Raw genomic sequence first — 26,213 nt, 5'->3', positions numbered from 1 at the left:
GGATGCTGACTGCACTGCTTAGGTTGCACAATCTGGAGATAAAATACTGCTAATGCCATTATTCCAATTTACAACTTCTGTGATTGCCAGGGTTGGGTTCTTATCCCCTGCAGTTTTCTCTTGGGATATCTGGTCGTGTTTTTCTAAAACTCTGTGGTGGTAAGTCACGTGAATCCACAGACAGCTTCCACTTTTTAAGAGTACATATCTCATGTCCGTGATTGCTGGGAGCTGAAAGCGTGTCAGGGCGACTCTGTAAACAGAAGGCAAACAGCAAGAATCCAATTTATTTTTTGAAATCGCGTGCTTTGAAGAGTCTTGCCCAAGATTACACAGTGTGTGGAGTTGGCAGTGATACAGGATAGATTCCGTGAGGTATTCTGGCTCTGTTGTCTATGGGGTGGTGCGCACGTAAGAATGAAGTAGTATTCTTGACCCAAAATCTCTAGCACCCAGGTCCTGGGCTGTCTTTAGGCACATGATCCTGTTGCAATTGCAGTGTTACGATAGCTGTGTCACAGCGTAGCTTCATCATACTACATGTTTTAGAAGTTATTTGCTTTTTATGTGGTGATTTTTGGAAATGTTTGTGCAATGGGGCATACAGAAAGGGGTACCAGGGGTAAGGCTTTGCTATGCCAGCCTGGGTTGCTCACTCAAAGGTATGCATTTCAATAATCAATCTTAGTAACAGTATACTTTATAGATATATTTTTATAACACAAGGTAATGTATTGAGGATTTGAGTACCAGTAATACTGCTTTCTTGCTATTTGTTCTTTTAATACCGCTTGAAAAGTGTAGCTAAATATCACAGAGTGCTCATAAAAAGATTTGCAGCAAGAAGCAATAGATCCTTACGGGTGGACCAGCTGATGTTAGCTGGTTGCTGTTAAACAGGAGATGTTAGATTTCCCTTGTTTTTTCTCTTTGCTGTGTCTCTCCTCGTGTCATCCTCCAGGAGATGCTCAGAGAATCAGGGGAATTTAGCTGCACACTCCTCACCTTCCTCCCTGTTGTGCTGTTGCAGGGGGATCATGACAAGAACAGGGCATTGAGGCACGGTAAATCTCACAGCCTTAGACCATACTGGTGCATTGCAGTCCCAGCCTCAACCAGGGGCGTCTACTGAGCTGTTACTCAGATCAGAAGTAAGAGATTAACTCTTATCCTTGCACTAATGCAAACTGAATGCAGATTACTTCTGTTATCTCTCTGATTGAAGGTTTTTTCCTGTTTTGTATCTTCTAACCATGAGCAGTTCTCTGTAGTGGGGCTGCTGGTAATTAAAACCATCAGGTTAGTGATGTCCACAAAATGACAGCATCCATCCTGATCTCTTCGCCTTTAGAAAAGATACTTTCCTAGTATCTTAGGTCCAAGGATTAGAAGTCAGGGAGAGATCATCTGAGGAAAGCTTTGCAAAGAAAGAACATGCTATCCAAGTTATGCAGGTTTTCACCATGGACCAACCCGACCCTGTGTCCAGCTGGGAGCAGAGAGATCTGGGAGCACCTCGGCTCAGTGACCAGCTTGGGCTCCAAGTCACGTCCTGCTGTTGAGCTCAAGGAGCTGCATTTAGTGTTCCAGGGACTGGGGTGGGAACCACCTGAACAGGACAGCAAACAGGGTTGAAGCAGTTAGTGCAGCAGTTTGCGCAGGGAGTTTAAGCAGGCAGGGAAGCTCAAGTGATATCTCACTTGGTCGTTGACACCCTTGCAGAAGGAGCTGACTATGGTATCCACTTGGCCAAAGGTAAGTGCTCTGCACTCAGCAGGAAGGAAGTGGCAACTCAGACAGCTGCCATGGGAACATGTAGACACCCAGACCTCAGGCTGCAGAGCATGTCAGAGCCTTTTGCTGGTATGGAGTGGTAATAAAAATGTGAGGTGTGAGCAGGTGGATGACCTGCTCAGCCTGGTAGTAGGGCTGCGAGAGGAGGTGTAAAGGTTGAGAAGTATTAGGGAGCTGGAAAAGGAAATTGACTGGTGGGATCAAGCTCTGGCCACCTGCGGGCAGGTAAGACCAGCAAGAAATGAAGATCGAGGGATTCCTGTTTCCTCCCCTTGCCTCACTGAAGAAGGCAGATCAAAGGAAAGGGATGAACAGGAGCAAGTCCACACTAGGGGTGGCAGGAGAAACTTCCCCCTACCCACCCCACCTTTCCAGGTGCCTCTGTCTTAACAGGCAAGAGGCTCAGAATGTGGACTGCAGCAAATTCAGGAACGAGGGGAAATGGCAGCAAGTTCCTGCCCAGAAGTAGTAGGGTTCGTACTGTGACCACCCCACCCTCCCAGGTTCCCTTGCAAAACAGGTATAATGCCTTGCAACTGGAACCAAACAACAATATTGAGGGAGGTGGTTCCACTCAGATGGAGGTGCTGCAGAGGATAAGTCACCCTGCACCCTCCATCAAAACAGCTCCCACCAAGAAAAAAAAATGGATTGTGATTGTAGGAGACTCCCTTCTAAAGGGAACAGAAGGCCCTATATGCAGACCAGACCCACTTCTAAGGGAAGTCTGCTGCCTCCCTGGGGCCAAGGTTAAAGATGTTAGAAGGAAACTTCCTGCCCTGGTTAGGCCTTCAGACTACTACCCACTAATAATTTTTCAGCTGGACAGTGATGAAACTGAAAAGGGAAAACTTCAGGGCCTTGGAATGACTGGTCAAGGGATCAGGAGCACAACTAGTGTTCTCCTCTATCCCCACAGTTGCAGGATATTATGAGAAAAGATACAGGAAGACCCAGCAGATCAATACGTGGCTGTGGGACTGGTGTCACTGGCAGAATTTTGGGGTTTTTTATCGTGGCATCATTGATCATCAGCTTACATGGCATCTGGTCTGCTAGCAACAAATGGTATGGACCTGTCTCAAAAGGGAAAAAGATCCTGGGACAGGAGTTAGCAGGACTTATTGAGAGGACTTTAAGCTAGATTTGAAGGGGGAAAGGGAGGAAACCAGATGTGGCAGAGGCACAACCAAGGACGGCATACTGGCATCTGAGGGTAGTGCTAATAAGACCCTTCGGTCTGCCAACTCAGTGGAATCAATGGCTCAGCTGAAGTGCATCTATATGAATGCATACAGCATGGGCAACAAACAGGAGGAGTTGGAAGCCCTAGTGAGACAGAAAAGCTATGACTGATTTGCCATCACAGAAACATGGTGGGATGACTCTTGTAACTGGAGCACTGCAATGAATGGCTATAAACTCTTCAGAAGGCAGAGGTGAGGAGGCAGAGGAGGTAGGGCAGCCATGTATGTTAGGGAGGGTTTTGATTATCTGGAACTTGAGGAGCATGATGATAGGGTTAAGTGTCTATGGATTATTTCCTCGCATTATCGTATTGAGCTCGCATGCTCAAGAGGAAGGGCAACAAGGTGGACATCCTGGTGGGGGTCTGTTACAGACGCCCAAACCAGGATAAAGAGGCAGATGAAATATTTTGCTTCCTAACACAGCTGGTTAGTGAGCCTACCAGGGAAGGAGCCCCACTGGATTTGTTGTTTCTAAAGAGAGAACGGCTCTGTGGGAACATGTCAGTTGGAGATTGCCTTGAGTATAGTGATCATGAAATGATTGAGTCTACTATCCTTGGAGAAGTTAGAAAGGTGGTCAGCAGAACCGCCACTTTGGACTTCCGAAGGGCAAACTTGGACCTGTTCAGAAGGCTGGTTGGCAGAGTCCCTTGGGAGAAAGTCCTGAAGGACAAGGGATTCCAAGAAGGCTGGTCTCTCTTCCAGAAGGTAATCTTAGAGGCGCAGGAGCAGGCTGTCCCCTTGTGCTGGAAGGCAAGCGCACGGGGAAAAAGGCTGGCCTGGCGGAATAGAGCGCTGCAGCTGGAACTTAGGAATAAAAAGATAATTTATAACCTTTGGAAGGAGGGGCAGGCCACTCAAGAGGAATACAAGAACTCTGTGAGGTTATGCAGGGAGAAAATCAGAAGGGCCAAAGCCCAACTAGAGCTGAGCCTGGCCACCGCTTTGAAAGACAGCAAGAAATGTTTCTATAAATACATTAGCAACGAGGAGGGCTAAGGAGAATCTCCATCCCCTGATGGATACGGAAGGAAACGTAGTGACAGAGGATGAAGGAAAGGCTGAAGTACTAAATGCCTTCTTTGCCTCAGTCTTTAACAGTCAGAACAGTTGTGCTCCAGGTACCCAGCCCCTTGAGCCAGAAGACAGGGATGGGGAGCAGTATGAAGCCCAAATAATCCAAGGGGAAATCGTTATCTACCTGCTACGCCACTTGGACACCCACAAGTCTATGGGGCCAGATGGGATACGCCTAAGGGTGCTGAGGGAGCTGGTGGAGGTGATCACTGAGCCACTTTTCATTATCTACCAACAATCTTGGCTAGCTGGGGAGGTCCCAGTTGACTGGAAGTTGGTTAATGTGATGCCCATCTATAAGAACAGCCAGGAGGATGATCCGGGGAACTACAGACCTGTCAGTCTAATCTTAGTGCCGGGCAAGGTCATGAAGTAAGTGATCTTGAGTAACATCACACAGCACTTAGAAGGGAACCATATGTTCAGGCCCAGTCAACATGGGTTTATGAAAGGCAGGTCCTGTTCAACCAAACTGATCTCCTTCTATAACAAGGTGACCCCACTAGTAGATGAGGGAAAGGCTGTGGATGTGGTGTACTTAGACTTCAGTAAGGCCTTTGACACTGTATCTCACAGCATTCTCCTGGATAAGCTTGCTGCTCAAGGCCTGGATGGGTGTACTCTGCAATGGATAAAGAACTGGCTGGAGGGCCAGGTCCAAAGAGTTGTGAATAGAGCCAAATCCGGTTGGCGGCCCGTCACGAGTCGTGTTTCCCAGGACTCAGTATTGGGGTCAGTTCTGTTTAATGTCTTTATCAATGATGTAGATGAAGGGATTGAGTGCACCCTTAGTGAGTTTGCAGATGACACCACATTGTGTGCTGGATGGCCATACAGAGGGATCTGAACCAGCTGGATTGTTGGGCTGAGGCCAATTGTATGAGGTTCAACAAGGCCAAGTGCTGGGTCCTGCACTTGGGTCACAACAACCCCAGGCAGCGCTACAGGCTCGGGGAAGAGTGGCTGGAAAGCTGCATGGCAGAGAGGGATCTGGGGGTGTTGATTGACAGCTGGCTGAATATGAGCCAGCGGTGTGCCCTGGTGGCCAAGAAGGCCAACAGCGTCCTGGCTTGTATCAGGAATAGTGTGGCCAGCAGGCCTAGGGAAGTGATTGTGCCACTGTACTCGGCACTGGTGAGGCCCCACCTTGAATACTATGTTCAGTTTTGGGCCCCAAATGATAAGAAAGACGTTGAAGTACTAGAAAGAGTGCAGAGGAGGGTGACAAAGCTGGTGAGGGGCCTGGAGCACAAGTCAAAAGAGGAGCAGGTGAGGGAACTGGGTCTGTTTAGCCTAAGGAAAAGGAGGCTGAAGGGAGACCTTCTCACTGTCTACAACTGCCTGAAAGGAGGTTGTATCATGAAGGTTGTTCGTCTCTTCTCCCAAGTAGCAAGTGATAGGACAAGAGGAGGTGGCCTCAAGTTGCTCCAGGAGAGGTTTCCGTTGGATATTAGGAAAAAGTTCTTCACGGAAAGGGTTGTCAGGCATTGGAATGGTCTGCCCAGGTCAGTGGCAGAGTCACCATCCCTGGAGGGGTTTAAACGGTGTTTAGATGAGGTTCTTAGGGACATGGTTTAGCGCTAGAGTTAGGTTGGGTTATGATTGGACTCGATAATCCTGATGGTCTCTTCCAAACAAAATGATTCTATGATTGCCCCATTTTCATGTGAGAGAAATCTGGTTGCTTGGGCTAGCCATGGATTCACATAGAAGAATGGGACCCTGCCTTCTGTCAGGGCCACTGAGTGCTTGAGTTGGGTTTCTCCATCACACAACGTGACTTCTTTGGTTTTAAGGCACACGTCATGGCGCCTCAGGTTTTGAAGGCATTCAAAATGGAAGTGGGTAACAGAGACTGTAAATTGGTCTGAGACTTTGCGTTTACCTCAGGTGTTCATCTTGGGACGTGGAAGATGTGGAGAAACACTATATATTTGTTGCCAAAGAAATGTGGAGATTGTGTTCTCATTTTGATATTTGATGTGTGAAAAGAACCAGCATGAAGTCCCCATCTGCTTAAGGGATACCTTGAATAATCATTCAAAAGAAAATGATCTCCATATATGAATGGTGTTTTAGGATTGGGCTCATATTTTGCCAGGCATTCGGATTTAACCCTGGAACTAAAATTTACCCCCTTGCACTATTTACAGCCTGTGCATAATTGAAATGCCATGTAAGGTCTCAGGCAAAATTGAATTGGCATTTAAAACTACATGGTCCAAGGACCTTTTATTCCCTGGACACTTATTTTTCAAAATACATACAAGCACCTGCAAATTTGGGTCCAAGCTGTTTGCCTAAATAGCCAGGCACAGTTTGCACTGACTTGTCCTCAAGGGGCAAGGAGTTTTGAAACCCCAAAACAGGCAAACCAAGGTACACCTCAGTATGTTAAAAGTCACAGCACGGAAGTCATTACTTAAATGCTAAGGTTGGACCCAGGTATGACATCTGCAGTAAAAGTAGTCTTAGGGAACCTTTGAGTGGTGAGCTTTTATAAATGTATAACATTTCTATACAGAAGTGCAAAGAGATGATGCAGCTAAGTCCTTTTTTTTTTTTTTCTGTTTTAACTAATGTGTGTTATCTTGTTAAAAATGAATCTCCTGCTTGAAGCTGCCTGAAATTTCACATACCTTTAGTGTGACTTGGTGAATAATGCAGGTCTTGCTCCAAACTCTGAAGTCACCAAAGGCCTTATTAATAATAAGGCCAAAGTCAGTAATATCATTAATTATAAACGGAGTGAAAAATTGCAGTATACTGGGGTTTTAAAGTGGAACCAAAATTACTTGTCTTGAGGTTTCATTTTCTGTAATCAAAGCTGTCTTTATAAGTGTATTAATGATAGCATAAATATTTGTTTGTATATGATGACAAGTGAAGGTATTGGTTTAATCACAAGCATTAATTCGATTTCTAAATCGTCTGGCATAAATTCAGACCACAAAAGAAGTGTGACGTCACATGAAGGGAGGAGCCCCAAGGTGTTTTGGTGAGGTCTGAAGTGTTAGATCCAAAATGTTTGCACACACAGGAATGTAATCACGATAAAAGAGATTGCAAATGCATTAAAAATACATGAAAGGGAGATTATAACAGCATCTTTGATGTCTCTGTTGTCTTTGGAAAGGGGCCTGAAGCCGATATACCTTGAGCTGCAGAGGAAGGAGGGTACCAGCCCCTTTGCCCGGGTCAGTCAGCATCTCTTCCTTGGCTACGCTGGGTTGCTCCAAGTGAGGATCTGTCCTAGGAGAAGTTAAAGTTGGATTGAAGGTCCTGGGCTGATGGCTTGGGTTTTGCCCTTCAGGTGAAAGGAGCTAGTATTATTTTTGCTTAGAAGTGGAGAATTTCACCAGCTGTGGGGCTAAGGGCGAGATGGGGAGACATTAGCTGTGGTTTCTGCCAGAGTGAAAAATACTGAGGCAAAAGTAATTGGGCTGGAGAGAGCATTAGGTAGACCATGAAATGTAGAAACTAAATTATTTGTTTTATCTTGGTGCAGTGGTCATTCACCTGATAACATTAGTTTCTCTTAAAATATAATTACCGTTTTACTCCCATAAGCATCATTGTGTATTAGATGTTAGTGGGCCACAGCACAGTATTTTGCAAATACTGTGTTTGATGCCCAGAAGGCTAATTCAGTGCTAATGTCATTATCAAAGGTTGCGGAGGAAGAGTGTCCTAAAAGGTCTGTTCCTCATGAAATCACCTCCTGTAGTTATTCAGATGTGACTAATGATGCATCTTCTGCAAAGACTTTCATTTTTTTTTATTTGGTGTGTCCCCTTATTCTTCTTAAGAAATATTAGAAACATAATAGAATAAAGTAGAAACATTTTTCTGTGCTTTTATTTGCTTCCTGATTAATTTTGGTCTCAGGAAACCAAAAATGTACATTAGCAATTTCACACCTTGTTACATCTTCTGTTTGCTTTCATCACATGCATGGCTGTTCTCACGAAAGGTGAACATAAACATAAATGATGCAATATCCCTCTTTGATTTTGAGTCTTTTGCTAAGACATTAATGCATACCTGCAGATTACTTGTAAAGTGATGTGTAAACAATTTGTGATGTCCATCCACCTTTTGCAGTGTCAAGGCAGGGATTTGGACAAGAATTATGCCTCCTTTTATAAGAAATGTGGGAGAGCCCAGCTTTGTATATCCTCACTCTTATGTGAATTTGGTTTTTTGCATGTTGTTCTCCAAATGCAAGTTCTCAGTGGTCGGACTTCTTTTATTAAGAGCATGCTGCCCTTGCAGAAGCAGTGACCTTTGAAAAGCAAGTCTTGAGTAATCCTTTTATTTTCCTCAGATCATATAGCACAGTATCCAGTTGCAGGCTTTTAAGACCGAATGCTTGCAGGCTTTGTCCGCTTGCCTGGCTTGGATTACATTTTGTTTGACAAAAAAACCTCTAAAATACTTACACCTTCCTTCCTTCCTTCCTTTGATTCAGAGCATTATAATCTCCCTGTGTTGAGGGTACAGAGTAGTTGCTGTATCATCCCAGCACCACTGGGATTTATTAGATGTACTTAATTGCCCTTTATCTCATGGTTACACTTTAATGCTTCTTTTGAAGGAGATTCAAAAAGGATACAGTTACTCCTTTTCTAATTTACTCTGAGAGTTGCATTACTTGTTTTCTTATCTTTCCTCCTCTCCCTGGTAGAATAGACCATTCTGCAGAGCCACAAGTGAACACGTCAGAGACTCGCACAGTGAGAGATTTAAGTCCATTGAAGCTGTTAACTAGCAAAGCTTTTAACACACTGCCTTTTAAAGAGGATGCTCTGTTTTAGGGGAGTTTGACAGGCACTTTTTGGATGGCTGCAGATGCATTTTGTGTTGTACTGTGCTGACGCACATGAAGAAGGGAGCTAAACTCCCCTGAACCTCCCGGGGAAGAATTTTGCAGCAGAGTTCAGGAGTGCTTGCATTGTTCGCTTGTTTTTAAAGCACTTGTGAGCCTTGGTCCTATAAACACTTCAGGAAACCTCAATAAAGTGGATGGAAAGTTCATTATTTCATCAGGCAATCTTGACACTGAGAATTGCATGGTTTTTGCCTTCCTGAGAGGCATTTGATGCCAGGGAGTGCTGAGGTCTCCCCTCGCTGCATTTCTCAAGTTTGCTTTTGCTAATGGGCGTTTAAAGAGGTTTAGTGCTCAGCTCTTACGTTCTCCATCCTGCTGGACCTTTGCTGCCAGCTCCACAAGCCTGGGACGGGCATTGCAGGGATTTCAGGGCATTGGGGAGCAGTCCCAGAGGGGCACATGTCCCTTTTTCTGCATACTTCGGTGTCTCATTCCCCTGTAGCATCCAAGTGACTCACAATAAGAATTGACCAGTATCCTGTATTTAAGTAGGGCTGTGTAATCACCTGTTATTTGGCACCACCACCCCAGAGTGAGACTTGTTTTCCAATGCCCATGAAAACCATTTGCCTGCCTTTACATTAGAAGGGAAGTTCATCCTGTTTTAATGGAGTTTGCTACTTGCTGTGTCATCTCTGGACTAACACATCTGTCCATCCACATGTGCAATAGACCATATATCTCACATGCACGACTCAACTTGCCATGGACATGCATTGCACAACACCCATTTAGGCATGTGGATTAATTAATGCAAAATCCTATACCAGATTAGCAGTCCGAGTCTACGTTGTTATTAGCCTTCACGTAGCCCAAGACATTGTGGATGACATCAGCTGAGGGCAAGGTGACTTTTGTGGATGAAAAATGGTCAGTGATCACTGTGCAATGTCTACATAAATAACACGATAGTCATTCAAATCCAGGTGGTTTTACTTGCTCAGTGGAGCAGCTGTGAGCACAGTGGTGGATGCACAGCTGAAAAGCGAGTGTTGTCCGTGCAGCTTAATGCCAGCTCTCTGACAGAAAACAATATGGAAATGACCAACACCTTTCAGGATCTTCTGAGAGCCAAGTGGATGAGAGATTAGTAAACAGGAGTGAGAAACACTGGGGCTGAAAAGAGACTGAGATGTGGGAACTTGCTTTGAAAGAGAAAACTCGCTGCTAGCCTTCTATCCAGGGATAATCATCTGCAGCACTTCCCTTACTCTTTTTGGCTGAAGATCAGACCTGGCAAAATTAATTTGTTTGTTGTCTTTATTTTACTTAATTAGAGGTTTGGTTTAGTATTATGCTAATTAGTTAGTCATGCATATAGAAGTCATTTTAAAATTATTTTTTAATAGTTCCAAATACATTTTGGAAGATAAAATATGGTCATTTGCTACTGGTCTTTGCACTCCATTCCCCATATGGCCACCACGGTCTTTGCTATGGGTCTCTCCAGCCCCCTGTAATCCCAACCTAGACCTGGCCTATCTGGAGGGTGAGTTGGAGACCCTCAGCCAAGTGTGGGCTGGTTTTTCCTCTGGAGAAGCTGCTCTCAGCCCTTTAAATTAGGGAGTATGAATTTTTCCCATTCCCTCTTCACTCTAGTCTTGTTTCCTAATCGCAGACGTGAAGTACCTGGCGTGTTACGGTTGCGTTGTCCATTGCAACTTTTGCTCAGGAGCTGGCAGGGATGGTAACAACCACAACTTGAAAAGTCTCTGCCAATACTGGACTGAAAACAAAGGTTCAAGCCTGTTTCTGATGCACATCTGTGCTGCGAAGGGCCAATAACCCTTCAGGGCTGCATCTTAAAATAAGCAGCAGAGCTCCTATAGCTGCTTTTTCATTTGGCGGCTTCCCCAAGCACACCACAAACTTCCGAACCATCATCACCATTAAAATCTTTACAGTTGCCATTTGGAAGGAATTAATGTCACTATGTGAGCTATAACACTCCAGTAATATTTATAGAAAGCAATTGAATTGTAAAGGTTTTAAGTGCCTTGCTAGCTTGTTCAGTGCTTCTGGAAGGAGGAGGCTGAAAGATGCTTAGACTTTAACTACTGCACAAGCCAAAAAATAAATCATTAAGGAGCCTATGTAACCTATGGTCTTCTGTACATGCTAAAATACGTAACTTCATAGCAGCTGAAGGAAAGCAATATGCAATTACTGTGACAACACAGCCTTCTGACATATTAGGAAAGGTGAGGCGTGGGGTTGGTGCATTTGACAAGTGCTTGAAAAGATACAGTCAATGTGTAACTGCTGCTGTTGCTTCACAGTGTTACTTTGCTTGGGTGGGTGATGCTGGTCAGATCCTGAAAATCTGTGTGAATCCAGTTGTTAAAAATGGGCAAAAACCACCCCGGTGAAAACTACTCCCCCTGATCTGCAGTATTGCCCTGTATTGGGGAAGACGGTGACGAGTTTGGCTTTGGCTGGGACAGAATGTCTCACTAACCGTGGGTTTTGTCTGTTCTCTTTTTCTCCTGTCTTGCAGCACCTTCTCCAGTCAGTAGTGTGAAAAAAGGGAAGATAACTAAAAATAGCATCTCCCTTTCCTGGCAGGAGCCAGATCGACCCAACGGCATCATCCTGGAATATGAAATCAAATATTTTGAAAAGGTGTGACGGACTGATTACCGAACATCCTAAGTACCTTCTGTCTACTGTCCTTTTCATTATAATTTTCTTGAGTCATGGAAGAGAATGGGGCGATTTTATGCATAAATCAATGTCAGATTGATTTTGCAGTAAATGATTAGGGAGACTTGAAATTAGGGTGTTGTTTTCCATTAGTGTGCCACTTCTCTTGAACAAATACATTAAATCTGCATGTCAGGTTCCTCTCTGGCCTTATCACATTAAGATAGAGCCTGCTCATTTGTTAAAAATAGGAGGACTTGGGATTTGGGTATCTATTTCTTCCTGGAAACATCAAGCTATCCTTTAGCCTTGGTATTTTGACTTCACACTTGGTTTTGCATCCACAGTGTAAGGGAGAGGAGAAAGGTCTTGCAGAGAGATTGTGTCTGCTCTGATGTGAAGAAAGAAATTGAGTCACAAGTCACTTTTTTGATTAAATTTCTATTTTAAGGAAAATAATCCATTAGTTCTGTGGATAAGGCAGGTGAGGCCACTCAACATGGACCATGACTGGGTCCTTACTCCTCTCTTCTTTCTTTGACCATGGGAGGGACCCAGTCAAACACCCCATGCAAATAGGGGAAAAAGAATTTCAGAAATGTTTTGTATCAGGATAAAATCAACATTATTTTTGCAGAAAAGGGAGGTTGGGCAGGGGCACGAGGTGCATGAGTGTCTGAAATAGAGCTAGGCATTTCAAAAGGATTAAAGCACAAAGAAAGAATCAAGATAGGCTTTTGCTAGAAATAATCAATTACTGATTTTTTTATTAACTTGTTTGAATGACCATTGTAGTGCATCGAAGTGGAGTGGTCTGGGAAGGTTAGCCTCTAGAAACCTTGATAATGAGCAGATAATTAAAGCAAAAAAAAAAATCCATATATTTATTCATGTTGCATAATTTGTTTTCAAACAAATCAGAGCGGGGGGTTTAAAATGTTGTCTTTGTGGTCCAGAACTAATCTTAAATAGCTTCAGTAAATAGTTCTTCAAGCACAAGTCCTTCATGAGGAGGTTGCTACAGCCGATCCGAGTTTAAGCTGTCTTGATTTATGCTTTAAGGCTGACATTAAAGGTTAATGTTTTCCCTAGAAAAGCTCCAGTATTTAAATGTTTGCAGAAGCCAACCATGTATCGAAAACCTGATTGGGCTGATGTACAAGCAAAGATGTGGACTAACATTCATTTATTGCTTTTTAACCATTTGTTGAGTTAGATTTGGGATGTCATCCTTAATCCTTCTTGTTTGTTGCTACTGTCATTTATATTCTTTCAGTTTCAGCCCTTTGTGAGGGTAAAATTGCAGCATTCATTTCCAGGGGATGAGAGTGATTTATGTTTTGGAAAATAGAGTTTTGTCAGATTATATTCCTTTAAGACAAATCGCTCCGTAACAATAAAAAAGAACAGATACACACACACACGTTTCTCCCGAACAGTCTTCCGTAGCTACAGGCTTTGGCGAGAAAATACGTAGTCTTGCATTTGAAAATTCATAGGGCCTTATCCAGGCATATTACTGTCTAAGGAAAGTTGACCATTAAATTAAAAATAAAAATCAGTTCAGCTCCTAATAGCTATGCAAAAATTTTGGTAGGAGATTACTAAGAACTCCTGTTTACCTCAGAATAATTTGGATCTGAGAGGATACAGTGAATAAAAAGCAGTTTCCAACTTTGTAGTCCTTAATTTATGAGCTCGTCTAGATTATATGCTACAGTAAATAATTCTAAGAGTAATTACCAAGCATGTAGGCTAAATTTTAATCAAAGAACTGAAACTCTTTCACATTAGAAACTGATGTAAATGAAGACTTACTTCAGAAAATTTTCTTCAAGTCTGTTGCTTCAGGAGGTCAATGCAAAATTAGATATTTTCCTGTAGTTTTGGTTGACTCTTCCCTTCCCAAGGTCTAATTCATGGTTCTAGAAATATCAGTATAAAGTTTTGCCAAGTATAAAGTATTATTCTCTTTTAGGCCTAATTACATAAATGGGAAGTCATTTTTGTGTGAATTAAAATCCCTTTCTAAAGTGATGGGACTTTCTTCCTCTTCTCTAAGCCTTGGGGTTGATCTTTGTAGGATGAACCTTTCCCTTGCCCCAAGCCATGTCCATCCCAAGCAATGGAAACTGCTCCTACTCCAATACCAAGTTGGTCCCCGTATTGTAATTTATGGGCGGAAACGTCCCTCTGCTCTGTTTCATACCTCCCAGAGCCAGTGGTTATAAAAGCTGCTGGGCAAGATAAAGTCAGATCTCACCATACCCCAGAAAAGGCCTTCAGAGGGTTTTTTTGGGGGGAAGAGATCCTCAAAAATGCACATTTCAGTCATCCTTCGTAACGTTGCTGTGTGGGTTGCTAAGATTCTGTCTTCTGGGAGAGCCACTATTTGTACATTTGAACCTTGTGTTTTTTTGGGGGATGCTTGGGAAAAGGACCAGGAGATGAGCTACACCATCATCAAATCCAAAGAGACAACGATTACAGCAGACAGCTTGAAACCAGGCTCGGCCTACGTCTTCCAGATCCGAGCACGGACAGCCGCTGGCTATGGTGGCTTCAGCCGAAGATTTGAGTTTGAAACCAGCCCAGTGTGTAAGTCCTTTTAATTACTGTCAGCCTGCATCTCTGGAACGGTTACTAGAAAGGAAGCAGGGGATCAATACCTTGCAGAGAGCTCTGCCAGTCTTGTGCTCTGCCTCATCCCTTGACTTCAGAAGCATCAAGCACATCGCGACTGTGCGAGTGCATCTGTCCCTGCTTCCTCCTCTCAAGTGGTGGGACGGGAGGTGAAGTCAGCCTTCAGGCTCCAGAAATTCATAGTTCTTCCTGCTTAGACAAATGCTGCGTTTTTGAGAGCTGATGGAAAACAGGACATGGACTTTACTCTCAGGAAGAGAGAGGGGATGAGACCTGCTCCTCTGCATCTCTTAGTAGCTATCTGTGGAGGATGCTGAGCTCTCTTAAATATCTTTATCTGGGGAAAAACAACCTCAAATGGTGCCTCTCTCCAAGGGAAGAACTGAATCAGCATTAGTGTCGTTTGGTGTAAGTTGGTGTGAGGCTGAAAGATGGTTTCTGTTGGCTGCCAATGCTACAGCCTCCAGGAAAGGATTTTAACTTGTGATCAGAAACTGCAAAAATGTGCACTTCAGGCACAGGACTTTACTGGGCCTGTTAAAAATTTGTGGGGTCTGATTTTTTTTTTTTTTTCCCCCTCTTAATGAATCTGATGTGGATTCTGGAGCAGATTCTGTAGTAGGGTGAACTCCCAAGGCACACAGAGGCACAGCAGCTCTTTCCCCTGATTTCAGGCACAGCTGTGGCAAAATTCCTTTTGTCCCTATTACCACAATTTTGCAGAGGTGTCAAAAATAATTTTCTCCCTCAGAAAATATGTTCTATGTATTTCAGTTTGTACAACTGTCAGTTATTAATCTTTTTTATTTTGTTTGCATGGAAGAGGAATTTTACACTGGAAATACTGTGTTCGTTCCTGTGAAAAAGAGCCAGTATTATGTATGTTTTCCTTAGAAATTCAGATTCATCAATACTTTGATTACTGTTACTCCAGTTCATTTAAAATTCAGCATCTTTGAGAAGATGCCAAGTTGTCCTTTCAGAGCATGCTGCCTTTGAAGCTGCAGTAGGTTTTAAAGGAATCATTATGCATGTGCAGATGTAGCTGTGGAGCCAGTGGCTGAACTAATACAGTGCAAACTGCATCATGATGGAAACATTAATGCAATAAGAATGGTCTATTTAATGTATTTCTTATTGTATTAACCATTAGTCGTGTCCTAAAAGTAGCAACAAAATGAGATTATGCCCAAAATCATTCTGTGTTATACGAGGGAAGTTCTGCTTGCAGTTGGGAAGTTTCTAGTTTAGAGTCATTTGAGTAATAGTGTTCCTGGCTATTAATAAATCTGATATGAAATTTATGCATATTTGATCCAGTGCCATTGGTACCTGCAATCCTGGTCCAAAAATAATGGCACATGCATAAAGCCCATTATGTAATTATCTATGTTAATCAGGATTTTTTGAGGGCATCATGTGATAATACCTTAAAACACTTTAAACCCCTTGAGTCATTTAGTCACACCTGCCAAACCAGGTTTTTTAGCTTTTTAAAGACAGAGGAGTAGGGACTTCTCTCATACGAAAGAGCTGCTGGTGTACTCGGAGGAATACCCACTGCTGCTCCTCTGTTGGACTTGAGCTCTGGCTGAAGCAGGATTTAACCACATGTTTAAACAGTTGGCAGAATGGAAATGCAATGTAGGCCTCAGTATCTTGCACAAATGGCATATAAAAACCTTTAAAAAGTGACTTTTTTTTCCAAGGCTTTATATAAAGTCAATATTAGAGCTGTGAGTGTGACCAGACTCCCACTGCTTTCCTGTACATCCCAGAGAACCTGAAAGCAAGCACAGATCAAAATCTCTCTGCTACATTGGAGTTTAGATCTGAACCCCTTGTCAGAGCCAATGCAAATTATTTTTATTCGAATGCAAATGAAAACCATTCAGTGACTGCTTTGAGAATAAAACATAGCCTTCAGAATCATTTTGGACTGAACAACAGGTTTTGTTTCCAGTTTGCAAGGCTTCTGTAAATTTATAATACACTAGGAGGAAACATGAGTTGCTAACACCTGCATGATCTAAGGATTGTACCTGAGAAATGGTGAGGGAAGTGTAACTTGTTTGGCACTTTCCTCTTTTTCAAAATTTTGGACTTTTTTTACATACTGCTGCCTGTGTGTGCAATTCTGCAAAGCACTGCAATGCAGCCAGGGCTGCATTTTTCAGTGGAAGTTTTTTATTTAAGTGGAAGCTGTTGCTGGCTGTGCCCAGTTGTTGCTTCCCTCCTTTCCAAATGCCACCAAGCTCATCTAGCTGTAACAAACCTGACCTTGCCAAAAGCTGTTTTTCTGCTGGATCAGTGAGCTAATCCAGCTGGTCAGCTGGGAGGGAGCAGGAACATGTCACCAAGTCGAGGAGGGGTAATGCAGGTCCAGCTTTGTATGGCAGCAAGGTTGCAGCTTAGCTTATGAATCTGGGATTTTTAGCTGCCATGGATTGCAGCAGGATCTATCTCATTTCCCCATCCCTCAAGCTACACAAAAAACCCCACCAGAGTCACATCTTAATCTTCTCCTTTAAATGTTTTTCTTTTTAATTATTTTGTCAAGAAAGCAATAAAACGTCATCATAAGGAGCCTCCATAAATTCTTGATGGTAATAAAATCTCTGGATGACAGCACAGGTTTGTAGCAGTTAACATTAAATATTTAATGTTATCAGGGCCAGTCCTTCTGAAATCATTACCCCTGCTGTGGTAGTCCGTGCCACTCACTGTCAAGCACCAGAGAGCTCCATATGAAAAGCTACTTGAAACCCATTGCAGATCAATATTTAATGCCATCCCTTTTCTTCTTTCTTTTCTTTTAACAGTTAATATGGGGCTGTATTCAGTTATTTTATAGCCTCTATAAAGTTAATCCTGTGCTAAGGACCCCTTTTTTACTTTAATCATTTAGTTAAAGGCTTCTGCAGTGTGCAGTTGATGCCTGATGCTCCCCAGGGTGGATGAAGCTTCATCCAGGCCTGGCAGGAGCTATAATTAAGTTTTTCCTGTACAACAGCGGTTTCTGCATCAGGGAGCTGTTTTTTGGGGATAGTTGAGCTAAGGAAGCTGGCAGGAGAGGGCACGGTGAGGAGGCTTTGCTTTCTGCTTGGGGAACCCCACATGCAAAGCCCTGTAGTGCCAAGCAGTTAAACACAATACCAGTGGTGTTCATGTTGCTATTTTACAGGCCACAGGAGTTTGTTCACCCACTCTTAGCTAACCTGGGGCAAAACCCGTTTCTCCAACAACTTTCCTGACCTTTCTGCCTGTGGCTTTATCACTTGTCTCCTGCCTTTTGATAGAAAGGATCTTTCCAAAACCAGGGCTGGGAGAGTTCTTCTTCCCTTGACCAATAAAACACCCAGCAGCCTATGTGACTTAGCAGCTCCCTGTTTTACAGATTGCACTTTCTGGCCATGTTATATAGATGCCACAAGGAGTTAGTTTTAAATTGTTTATAGCTTCTAAAAGCACAGGTAATGCTGTTTGTTTCAGAGATCTTGCTCATGTGTCTTAATAATATTGCATAAATGTTTTCTCTGCAAATGGGAACCTGTTGGGTTTTCATCATTTATCTGTGTGATTTCTAATGCAGCTGACCCAGGAAGACAAACTCAAGTTTGCAAACTCAAAGGCTGCATTCTGCAACACTTTGGTTTCTGAATTCAGCCACAAGATGTAATTTTTGTTGGTTTTTTGGCTTGGTTTTGCATGTGTTTTGGTTTCTTTCCACCCATTCCTTTTCCAAATTAGAAAGAGATGGCAGAGAGGGAAACCATAAAGCTTAAAAGAAGAAATGAATGGGTAAGACAAACCTCAATGGTGGCCTCGCATGAAAGACTCATGTATGAAGGCTGACTATCATTTTAACCTTAATCTCCATTTTCTGTTTCTCATCTTAGCAGTAGCTGCATCCAGCGACCAGAGCCAGATTCCTATAATTGTTGTGTCTGTAACAGTGGGAGTCATTCTGCTGGCTGTTGTTATCGGTTTCCTTCTCAGCGGAAGGTAAGAGAAGAAGCTGTGCATTTATACTTCTCCACCTTTGGTAATAACTTTTATCTGACCAGCTGATTAGCACAATTTGGGCGAGAGCAACATGTTGAGCAAGAGCACTGTGAAACAGCACAAAGGTGGGCTGATTGATCTGTTTGGACAGGCAGGAATGGCAAAAGCTCCCTCACAGAGGTACTTCACTTCCCCATGATTTTCATCTCTGCATAGACTAGCCCTGATTACTAGACTTGACTCTCACAGGAGTGTTTTCACATTCCTTTAAAAATAAGTAGAACATGTTACTACAGGTAGAATATCCCAAAGCCAATTTGTTTGCACTCAGAGTTCACAATAGGCTTTGCTTACAGAGAAAACTTCAGGAAAACATTTGCAAAGGAAAAGAGAAGAAACCCAGCCGAATGGTCAAGCACGCCAAGTTTTGGCGAGGTCTGGGTTTCATTCTTCATGTGTAGGACACTACTGTGTTCCCCATATGCTAATAAATTATACAGAGAGCTTCGCCCACAGGGGGAAACACTCAGCTTCAAACCAGCGAGCGATCCCATTGACTTCTCATGTGCTTAAACACAGGCAAGTGATGACAGCCTGGGCTATACCATCTTTGACAACTCTAATTGAAGTGGATGGAACTTGTTGGTGAACATGGGATTGTGGTATTGGGGGGAAATCTGGCTTGTATCAGGATCAGTTTGTACTGCCGCACTGAATTGGCATAGCAACCAGCACACAAGGCACTTTTTTCATATACTACACATGTATTAGTACATTTTTTTCATGGCAGTAGTCAAAACAATGCGATATCCTCCATGCAAAGCAATGTGGGATATATCTGTTGGTACCGCTAAATTTGTTCTCAATGCAAAGTAAACATTTACGCTTCTAAGGTACCCATCAGCCCATGGCTGTTTTCACGATGCAGGTCTGTCTTATGCTCGGGTCTAGCAAGGTGGCTGTAAATTACAGGATTTCCTAAGTGTTAAGTGTAGTTACAAGATGTTTGCAGAGGAACTGTGCTGATGCTGAAGGTATCACCTGAGGGCTTTATTTCCCAGAGGAAGCAGGGTGTCAGTCTGCGAAGGCAGTGCAGTGAAACCCAGCCAGGCTGGGCAGCTCTGTCCCCAGGAATCCATAGGAGGACATGGTTATTTCCCATCCTAACAGGTGAGTGTGCTGCCAGACTCATCTCTGTTCAAGGTCAGAGACTGACTAGTCCCTTCCAGCTCAGCCATTCGAGCTCCTGTCATCTGCTTTGAGTGGCTTGTTGGGCTTAAAAATCAGAAAGTAAATGCTTCTGTCTGCACAAGAAGCGTGCAGCGGCCAGGGGGGTGAATGGTGCCATTCACACCAGTGGCTACAGGAAAGCTGTACCCAAAAAGACTGGGCTCTGAATGCTGTAGGCAGGAGTTCAAGTCTCTCCTTAAAGGCTGGAGGTTTTGAGTCAAATCCCTCTTCAAACAGAGGGAAGGGGACGTGGACCTTGGCCTCCCCTAGCCTGGATGTGTGCTTGTATCAATGCAAACAGGATTTGGCCGTAGGAAAGCTATGGACATAGCCTGGCACCTCTGCAAGTAGGAGAAGGGGGGTGAATCACAGGCAGAGTTGTGTAAATCCCTCCAAGGCTGTAAGGAACCGCAGCTGTGTGGCAGCCAGCAGCTCTTGCTCTTCCAGAGGCACCAGTAAGTGCTTGGAACACCTCTGAGGAAGATGTGCGCTATGCAGGTTGCCTTTTTGCTTCTTCCCTCTCTGGTCTGAGCAAGCAGATGCAGAGCCTGAGCCTTTTGTCAGCAATTCTCATTCATTATGTCTTTTTGTCCTTTGCCCTAATGGGCTTTCCAGGGTGTGCTTCCTTTTAGCTCTTTATCTCTTGGCATGTTTATAAAAGCCCTTGACTCCTTTGGGTAGAGCTTTGTCACTGCTTCTTCTGCTGCCTTAATTGTGGGCAGCTGCAGACTCCCAGGAGCTTCTCCATAGTGCCATGCTGGACATATGGGAAGGGGCAGGCAGAGGGAGCTGAGCTCTTGATCCATTTTTATCTTTCCAGTTCTTCTCCTAGACTGGAAAGAACCCAGACCGTCAGCTGGAAGTGGTGGAGCAGCCTCCAGTGCTGAGGTTTGGTCTGTTCTTAAGAGAACTGGCTTCAAAACTGCAGAGCTTCCAAGCCACTTTGAGTTCTCATTATTTTAAAGCCCATCTAGTGCATTCTGTCATTCATGACAAGGAAAGATAAACCCCAGAAAGCTGACAGCCAATTTGAAAATTAAACAAAGCAAAACAAATAAATTGCTCCTGTTTGGAAGACACAGAAGTGCTGCTGAAATGTGTCAATCATGCTGCTTTGCCTTGGATATGACTTCAAGACAATTTGTGGAGTGACTCCCATGCTGTGACACTGCGGGGATGATAAAGGCATTTCAAGTCATGGGATAATCCCTTTCTGAAGCTGTTAACCTGTTTCTGGAAGACACTTTCCTGTATTTTTGGAGTGGTTATATGGTTCCAGTGCCTGGTTCCCAGGGGTTAAATTCCCTTTCCTCATTCTTTCCCATACTTGCTTTTAGAAAAACCAGACATTTTGAACTCTAGGAGCTGCTCCAGCTGGAATCACCACTGCTTTCCATGCCAGGCAAGCTGTGCAAAAACAAGGCTCAGCAGCAAAGCTCAGGAGAAAAACTCTCTTGCTCTGCAGCAGGGGGGATGTAGCCTGGCTAGCTCCTGCAAATGGGCTCCTCATCACTGGCTTTGTGCTGCTCCATGGGAGTCCCTGGGCACCTGAAAATTTGGATATTTCTCCTTAAGATGCTCTGTGTCATCTCTTTGCACCTGTCCAACCAAGTGCCAGGCTCAAGCAAGTGTGTCTGGAGACAGGACAGCACTGGGGAAACTGTGAAAGGAGAGCAGGGGCATGAGAGAAGCCCCGTAGCAAGGAGCAGGGTTCCTCCTGCTCTCCCCAGCTTGGAAAATAATATCCCAGCAGTACAATTCAGGAGTTTGCAAGCTTTTTATTTTCCACCAGGTCCTGGAAGGCAGAAGTTTCCCCATCTCTTCCCCTCCTTTGTTTTGTTTTTTTTTTTCTTACAAGTACCTCTGCTACTTCTCGCTTCTTTTGAATGAATGTAAATAGCAGCTTGGAATTTCCCATTGGCAGCTGGCCGTAAACCAAAGGTCAGCTGAACAGCAGCTGCGGTGGCATTTCCACACACCAGCGTCCATCTGTGGTGACATGCTTGGTGTCTGAAGCCAAAGGTTCCTGGGAATTTGAAGCTAAATGCACTTTGCCCTAAACAATTAAGCTGCGTTTAAGCTGATTTACTTGCAGATGTTCAAGAAGATTTTTCCTGTAAATAATGCATCCTCTGACCAAGGTCATAAATGCAAAATAGCTGATTGCTTTTTTCAAGTTATTCCCCTCTTTGCGTCAAGGACACATCAATTATATAATGCTCAGGATTACAAATCAAAGAGATTCACTAAATCAGGCTGTAGTTGTCTCAGAAAAAAAAGAGAAGTGGATTGAAAATCTCTTATTAAGCGAGATACAAGCATTGAATTAAAGAACACAGAGTTGTTATTATCTTTGTTTTGTTAGCATTACACATTCTTCTTGAAAACGCAATGCATTTCACAGAGCAATGTTACAGATTTTGCTTTCCGAGCAATGCGTGAATTAGATGCCACTTGGCACCCTTTTTCCTAATTGGAGTATATACATATATTAATTTAAAATCTTTATAGACTTTTGTTTTACAGTCTGTCAGACAGTGCCGGTCACAAAGACCTTTGCGCTCTACCTTGCAAGGAGCAGTTAAGTTGTCATTGTGGCATCAGCCCCTTTCTTCCTACCAAGTGAGGTGGGAGGCCATGTGTGCATCAGCCTGGGAAGGAAACCCACTGCTCCCCGTTTGGTCCTTTGAACCAAACCCCATTTGCAAAATTGTCAGGGTCTTAGGGTGAGTGTTAAGAGACTGCCAGTCCCTTGAGCATTTGAGCTTTGTAGTCCTAAACAATGGAACAGGCTTTTACAGAGTAAAATAGGGATGCTATTAGGTCAATGCTGAGCATGTTTGCAGATGCCACTCAAAATAACTAAGGAAGTGCACTGTGCATCTGCATTTATATACCCATTATGGGTGACCTTTCCATCTCAAGTGATCTTCCAAAGAACCAGAGGAAGCTTTTTATAGAACTTAAGAAAAAAAAAATTTGAAGCAACAAAAAACTGCCTCTTGCCCTGTGTTGTGTGTATATATAAAGTCTCTTCTGGCAAGGAACAAGCCTTTAAAAGACAAAGTAAAGACAAATCTTGCCATCTGGGTACTGGCAATTAGAGGCTTCTGCACCAGAGTATCCATCCTTGACCTGAGCTGATTTAGACTTTTAAATATCAGCCCCTGCGGTGGCAGAGGGCTTTCTGGACACAAATACGTGCACCTTGTTAAAAAGTGACTTTCAGGGAGTAGAGATGGTGAGAGGATTGTGGTGTGATGTGTATCCCAGGTCCTGAGCCAGTGCCTGCGACCTTCCCTGATGTGGAAAGTCAAAACGGATACATTTTTTCACAGACCTCCCCCATCCTATTTTCCAGGTTGTATCAGGGCTTAAAATAGTTTACTTTTTAAATATTTGTGTAGGAAATGGGAGACAGTTTGTAGATAACGTTTTTCATAGAACTTTTGCAGCATGAGTCACAATTTTTTTTTAGTTGTGACTCTTTAAAGGTTTTTTATCTCTACATTCCTGCCTTCTCTTCCTTCCTCCTACAGGACATTGTCTCCCATGATTTATAGCCACTTTATGACACTGCCTACTGCCAAATATCCCCTGTAATTCACCTGACGACAAGAAGAATTTTGTCAGAGAAGCTGTTACTCTGACAAATCAAAATTCCCATCCACTGAGAGCAGGCAGGGGCTGGTCCTGCCCCTGTTTGGATCAAGGTCTTCACTACCCCCATCACATTAACAGCCTCTTTGGCAATACCTTTTCCCCAAGAGGAGCATGAGCAGCGTTGATGTACAGGATCCCTCTCCCAAAAAAGCTCTCCTGTGCTTCCCCCTTTGCACACGGTGATGCCATGATGCCTTCCCAGGGCTGATGTAGAAATCTGCTGCCCGTAGTCCCCATCCCACCTAGATTAGCTTGGCAATTTGGCTGCTCCAACAACTTTTGGGCTCAGTACTTCTGTGCAAACACACTGCACAAGCCAGTCAGAGTTGCTACGGTTTTGGGGATGGTTTAGGGATTCATGTTAATCTGCCTTCAGATGACTGTGGCCCAGACAGGGTGTGAGATTGGACCAAGTCTGTAATTATACTCCAAGCCCACAAGGCATTGCCCTTGAAAGCAATATTTCTGAGTTACTGCAGCAGCAGCCAAGGGAAGGAGGCGGGAGGACCATGATGAAGAGATGAGTGCCTGGTGTAAGCTTTGTCTGAGCAGGGGAAGTGTGGGGGAGTGCAGCAGTCAGTGACAAAAACTCCTTGCCCTCATTCAGATGATGTGTTTGATGGCATCATGCACGTCCTGTTTCCACTTTGACAGGGAAATTGGGCTGTCCTTCAAGCTGGAAGCAGAGTTTTGGGCAGAGCAGGAATATGTGTGTAGCAGTGCGTAATGCTGCTCCTCTGTTGTTTAGTGCAAGCATGTGGACTCGTGAGGTGCAAGCGGCAGTGCTGGCCTCCCGTGCTGGTGGTGCAGGAAGCAATCATTGCCATTGCTCAGGGCTGCCTTGTGTCCCTAACTGCAAACCTCTGAAGAACAGCCCCATTATAGCAGCTTATTAAAAGCAACAAACAAGGCTTTCATTTATCATGACTCCAAGTCTTCAAATTCTAACTCTTAAAAGCCGCAGCTATATATGGCAGAGCCTCTCCAAGATGCATCTAGCCATTAGAAATGCAATTTAATTCTGAACACTGTCTGGGTCATTTGGAGGCCTGTGGTAAATTAATGACATTGACTTCAGGCACAGTTGCTGGGGCCCATCATGTATTTATATATATACATTTCATTAACCAAGCATGTAGCCCAGGGTTTGAAATGATGCCAAGGGTGTTGATAAGTCCTCCCAGTACAGGTTTAATAAAGTTTGCGCTCGGGACAGTTGGGTTTGCAAAGCACATAGGCATTGCAGGGGTCACCTTGGCTAGAACTGGAGGAGTGCCGGCTTTCCTCGCCCAAGAGAACCCAAAGCAGTGGGATTGGTCTTACCAAGAAGCGGCCGACCACAGAGCTCTGGGAGGTCCCACCGCAGCTCCAGGCTCCTCTGTGTTGTCTCTGCCCATCTGCAGCCCCTTCTTTGAAGCTGGCGCCTGAAGCAGAAGTCACATATTGTTTCAAGCCAGCTTGGCTTTTGGAGAGGTGGCTGCCTCAGCACCTTGTTCTTTCCCAGCAAAGGGGATTTTATGCAGCAGGTGGTGTCTGAATAAACTTCACCATTACGTGGACATGTCATCTGTTAACCTGAAGCAGATCAGAGTGGCTCCTGCCCTCCCACTCGAGCCCAGGGCAGCCTCCACAAGCTCTCCTTGTGGTTGGATTCAGTGAGACAGGAGATTTTGCAGGTAGTTTGGATGTATACTGTGCTCTTGGAACAGCTCAGCTCGCTGCCTAAGGATCTTAAAAACCTGGAGAGATCCGGGCATATCTCAATGAGCAGCAATCTCTTATCCTACCACAGCATCTGATCTCATCTGGAAAGCATTTGCTTTCAGCTCCTCAGCTTGTAGACCAAGAAAGCCCTTCGTGGAGTGAGGAGATGGGTAAGCTCCTCTTCAAAGCCATTAGCACCCAAAAGTGGTGGCTGCCAGAGAACGGTGGGTTTGCTGGAGTTTCACATCCAGATGTGCCAGCCTTGGATTTTAATACTCTGAAGTTTATCTGTCAAATCAAGATGTTCTTTTAACATGCATCTTCCTTTGTGCTCACTGTTCAGGAAAAAAACTCCATTCATTTAGCTGTCCAAGTGCACTCAGGACTGGAATATGAATTTTGTTGTCCACTAATCCAGTTTAGTTTGTTTCTAGTACCTTTAGATTTCCCCCAGTGTTACACCTGTGAGTATTTTGACCCTAAGCACACAGTGTTATGTGACGGGTGTGCAGGAGGAAGGCTGTATTGAGGCATATTTCCCTTGCACTTGAGCATTTTTTCCTCCCCATAAAGGGAGTGAGTGAGATATGAAGCAGCAACTGTTAGAACATGCGTGGGGGGTGAAAGGGGGCTCCTACCTAAAGCATAAGTCATCACAGCCACAGTGATCTTCTGGAGATGTACCAGTTCCTTGCACTCAAATCCTTCAAGGTTAAACCCAGAAAATGACAAAATTGTCTCAAAACATAAAATGCTTGGGTTCCCTTTGTGTGCTTTTGAGATCTGGACCTCCAGGGTTAACAGAGGTTTAGTTGAAAGCTCAGCTTCTCCCATATTAGCATGACTCCACAAGTTGCAGCCTTGTGAAAATATCAAGTATTGTCAATTACAGTAAAAAAAAAAAAAAAAATTGGCATCACTGTTTAGAAAATGCTTGCAAATTGTCTTGCTGATGCAAAAGGAGCTTAGAGAGACACTCTTCACCAGTTCTAATTTAAGTAAGCACATAATCCAGTATATAATTCTGTAAATAATTGCATGCCTTAAGTTATTTTGCATCATAATTGAAGGTGGTGCAGTTTCAGAATGTAAATTTTGTCTAAATAGGCTATTTTAATTTGTTTAGGCATTGTAAGTTATACATCATAAAAATCTGATGAGCACAATTATTTTTTTGAGGATGACGTGTTAACGATGATTTGAGGAGAAATGATGAGTGAGATCTTCAGCTGGCTTTAACCAGAGTATGTCTGCACCGTTGGGCCTCCTACCTGTATATTGTACTGAAGATCTTCCTGTTGTTTTTTCTGCAC

At 43.7% G+C, this 26,213-nt stretch overlaps 1 protein-coding gene across 5 annotated transcripts in view; it reads left to right on the top strand.

The window, feature by feature from the left end:
• The window catches only part of EPHA5 (EPH receptor A5), a 203,710-nt gene that overhangs the window by 140,436 nt on the left and 37,061 nt on the right, over positions 1-26,213 (top strand). For 4 of the 5 annotated variants that reach the window (XM_082051993.1, XM_082051992.1, XM_082051989.1 and 1 more), the window contains 3 exons: positions 11,510-11,634; positions 14,094-14,253; positions 18,198-18,303. In XM_082051993.1, the coding sequence (XP_081908119.1) occupies positions 11,510-11,634; positions 14,094-14,253; positions 18,198-18,303 (391 nt within the window). The remainder of the gene's footprint in view (positions 1-11,509; positions 11,635-14,093; positions 14,254-18,197; positions 18,304-26,213) is intronic. The other variant, XM_082051990.1, reaches the window with a different exon arrangement.

Source organism: Streptopelia decaocto (assembly GCF_964273445.1).
Source record: "Streptopelia decaocto genome assembly, chromosome: 4".
NCBI classification, from domain to species: Eukaryota; Metazoa; Chordata; class Aves; order Columbiformes; family Columbidae; genus Streptopelia; species Streptopelia decaocto.
This window is presented reverse-complemented; position numbering and strand designations above follow the sequence as displayed.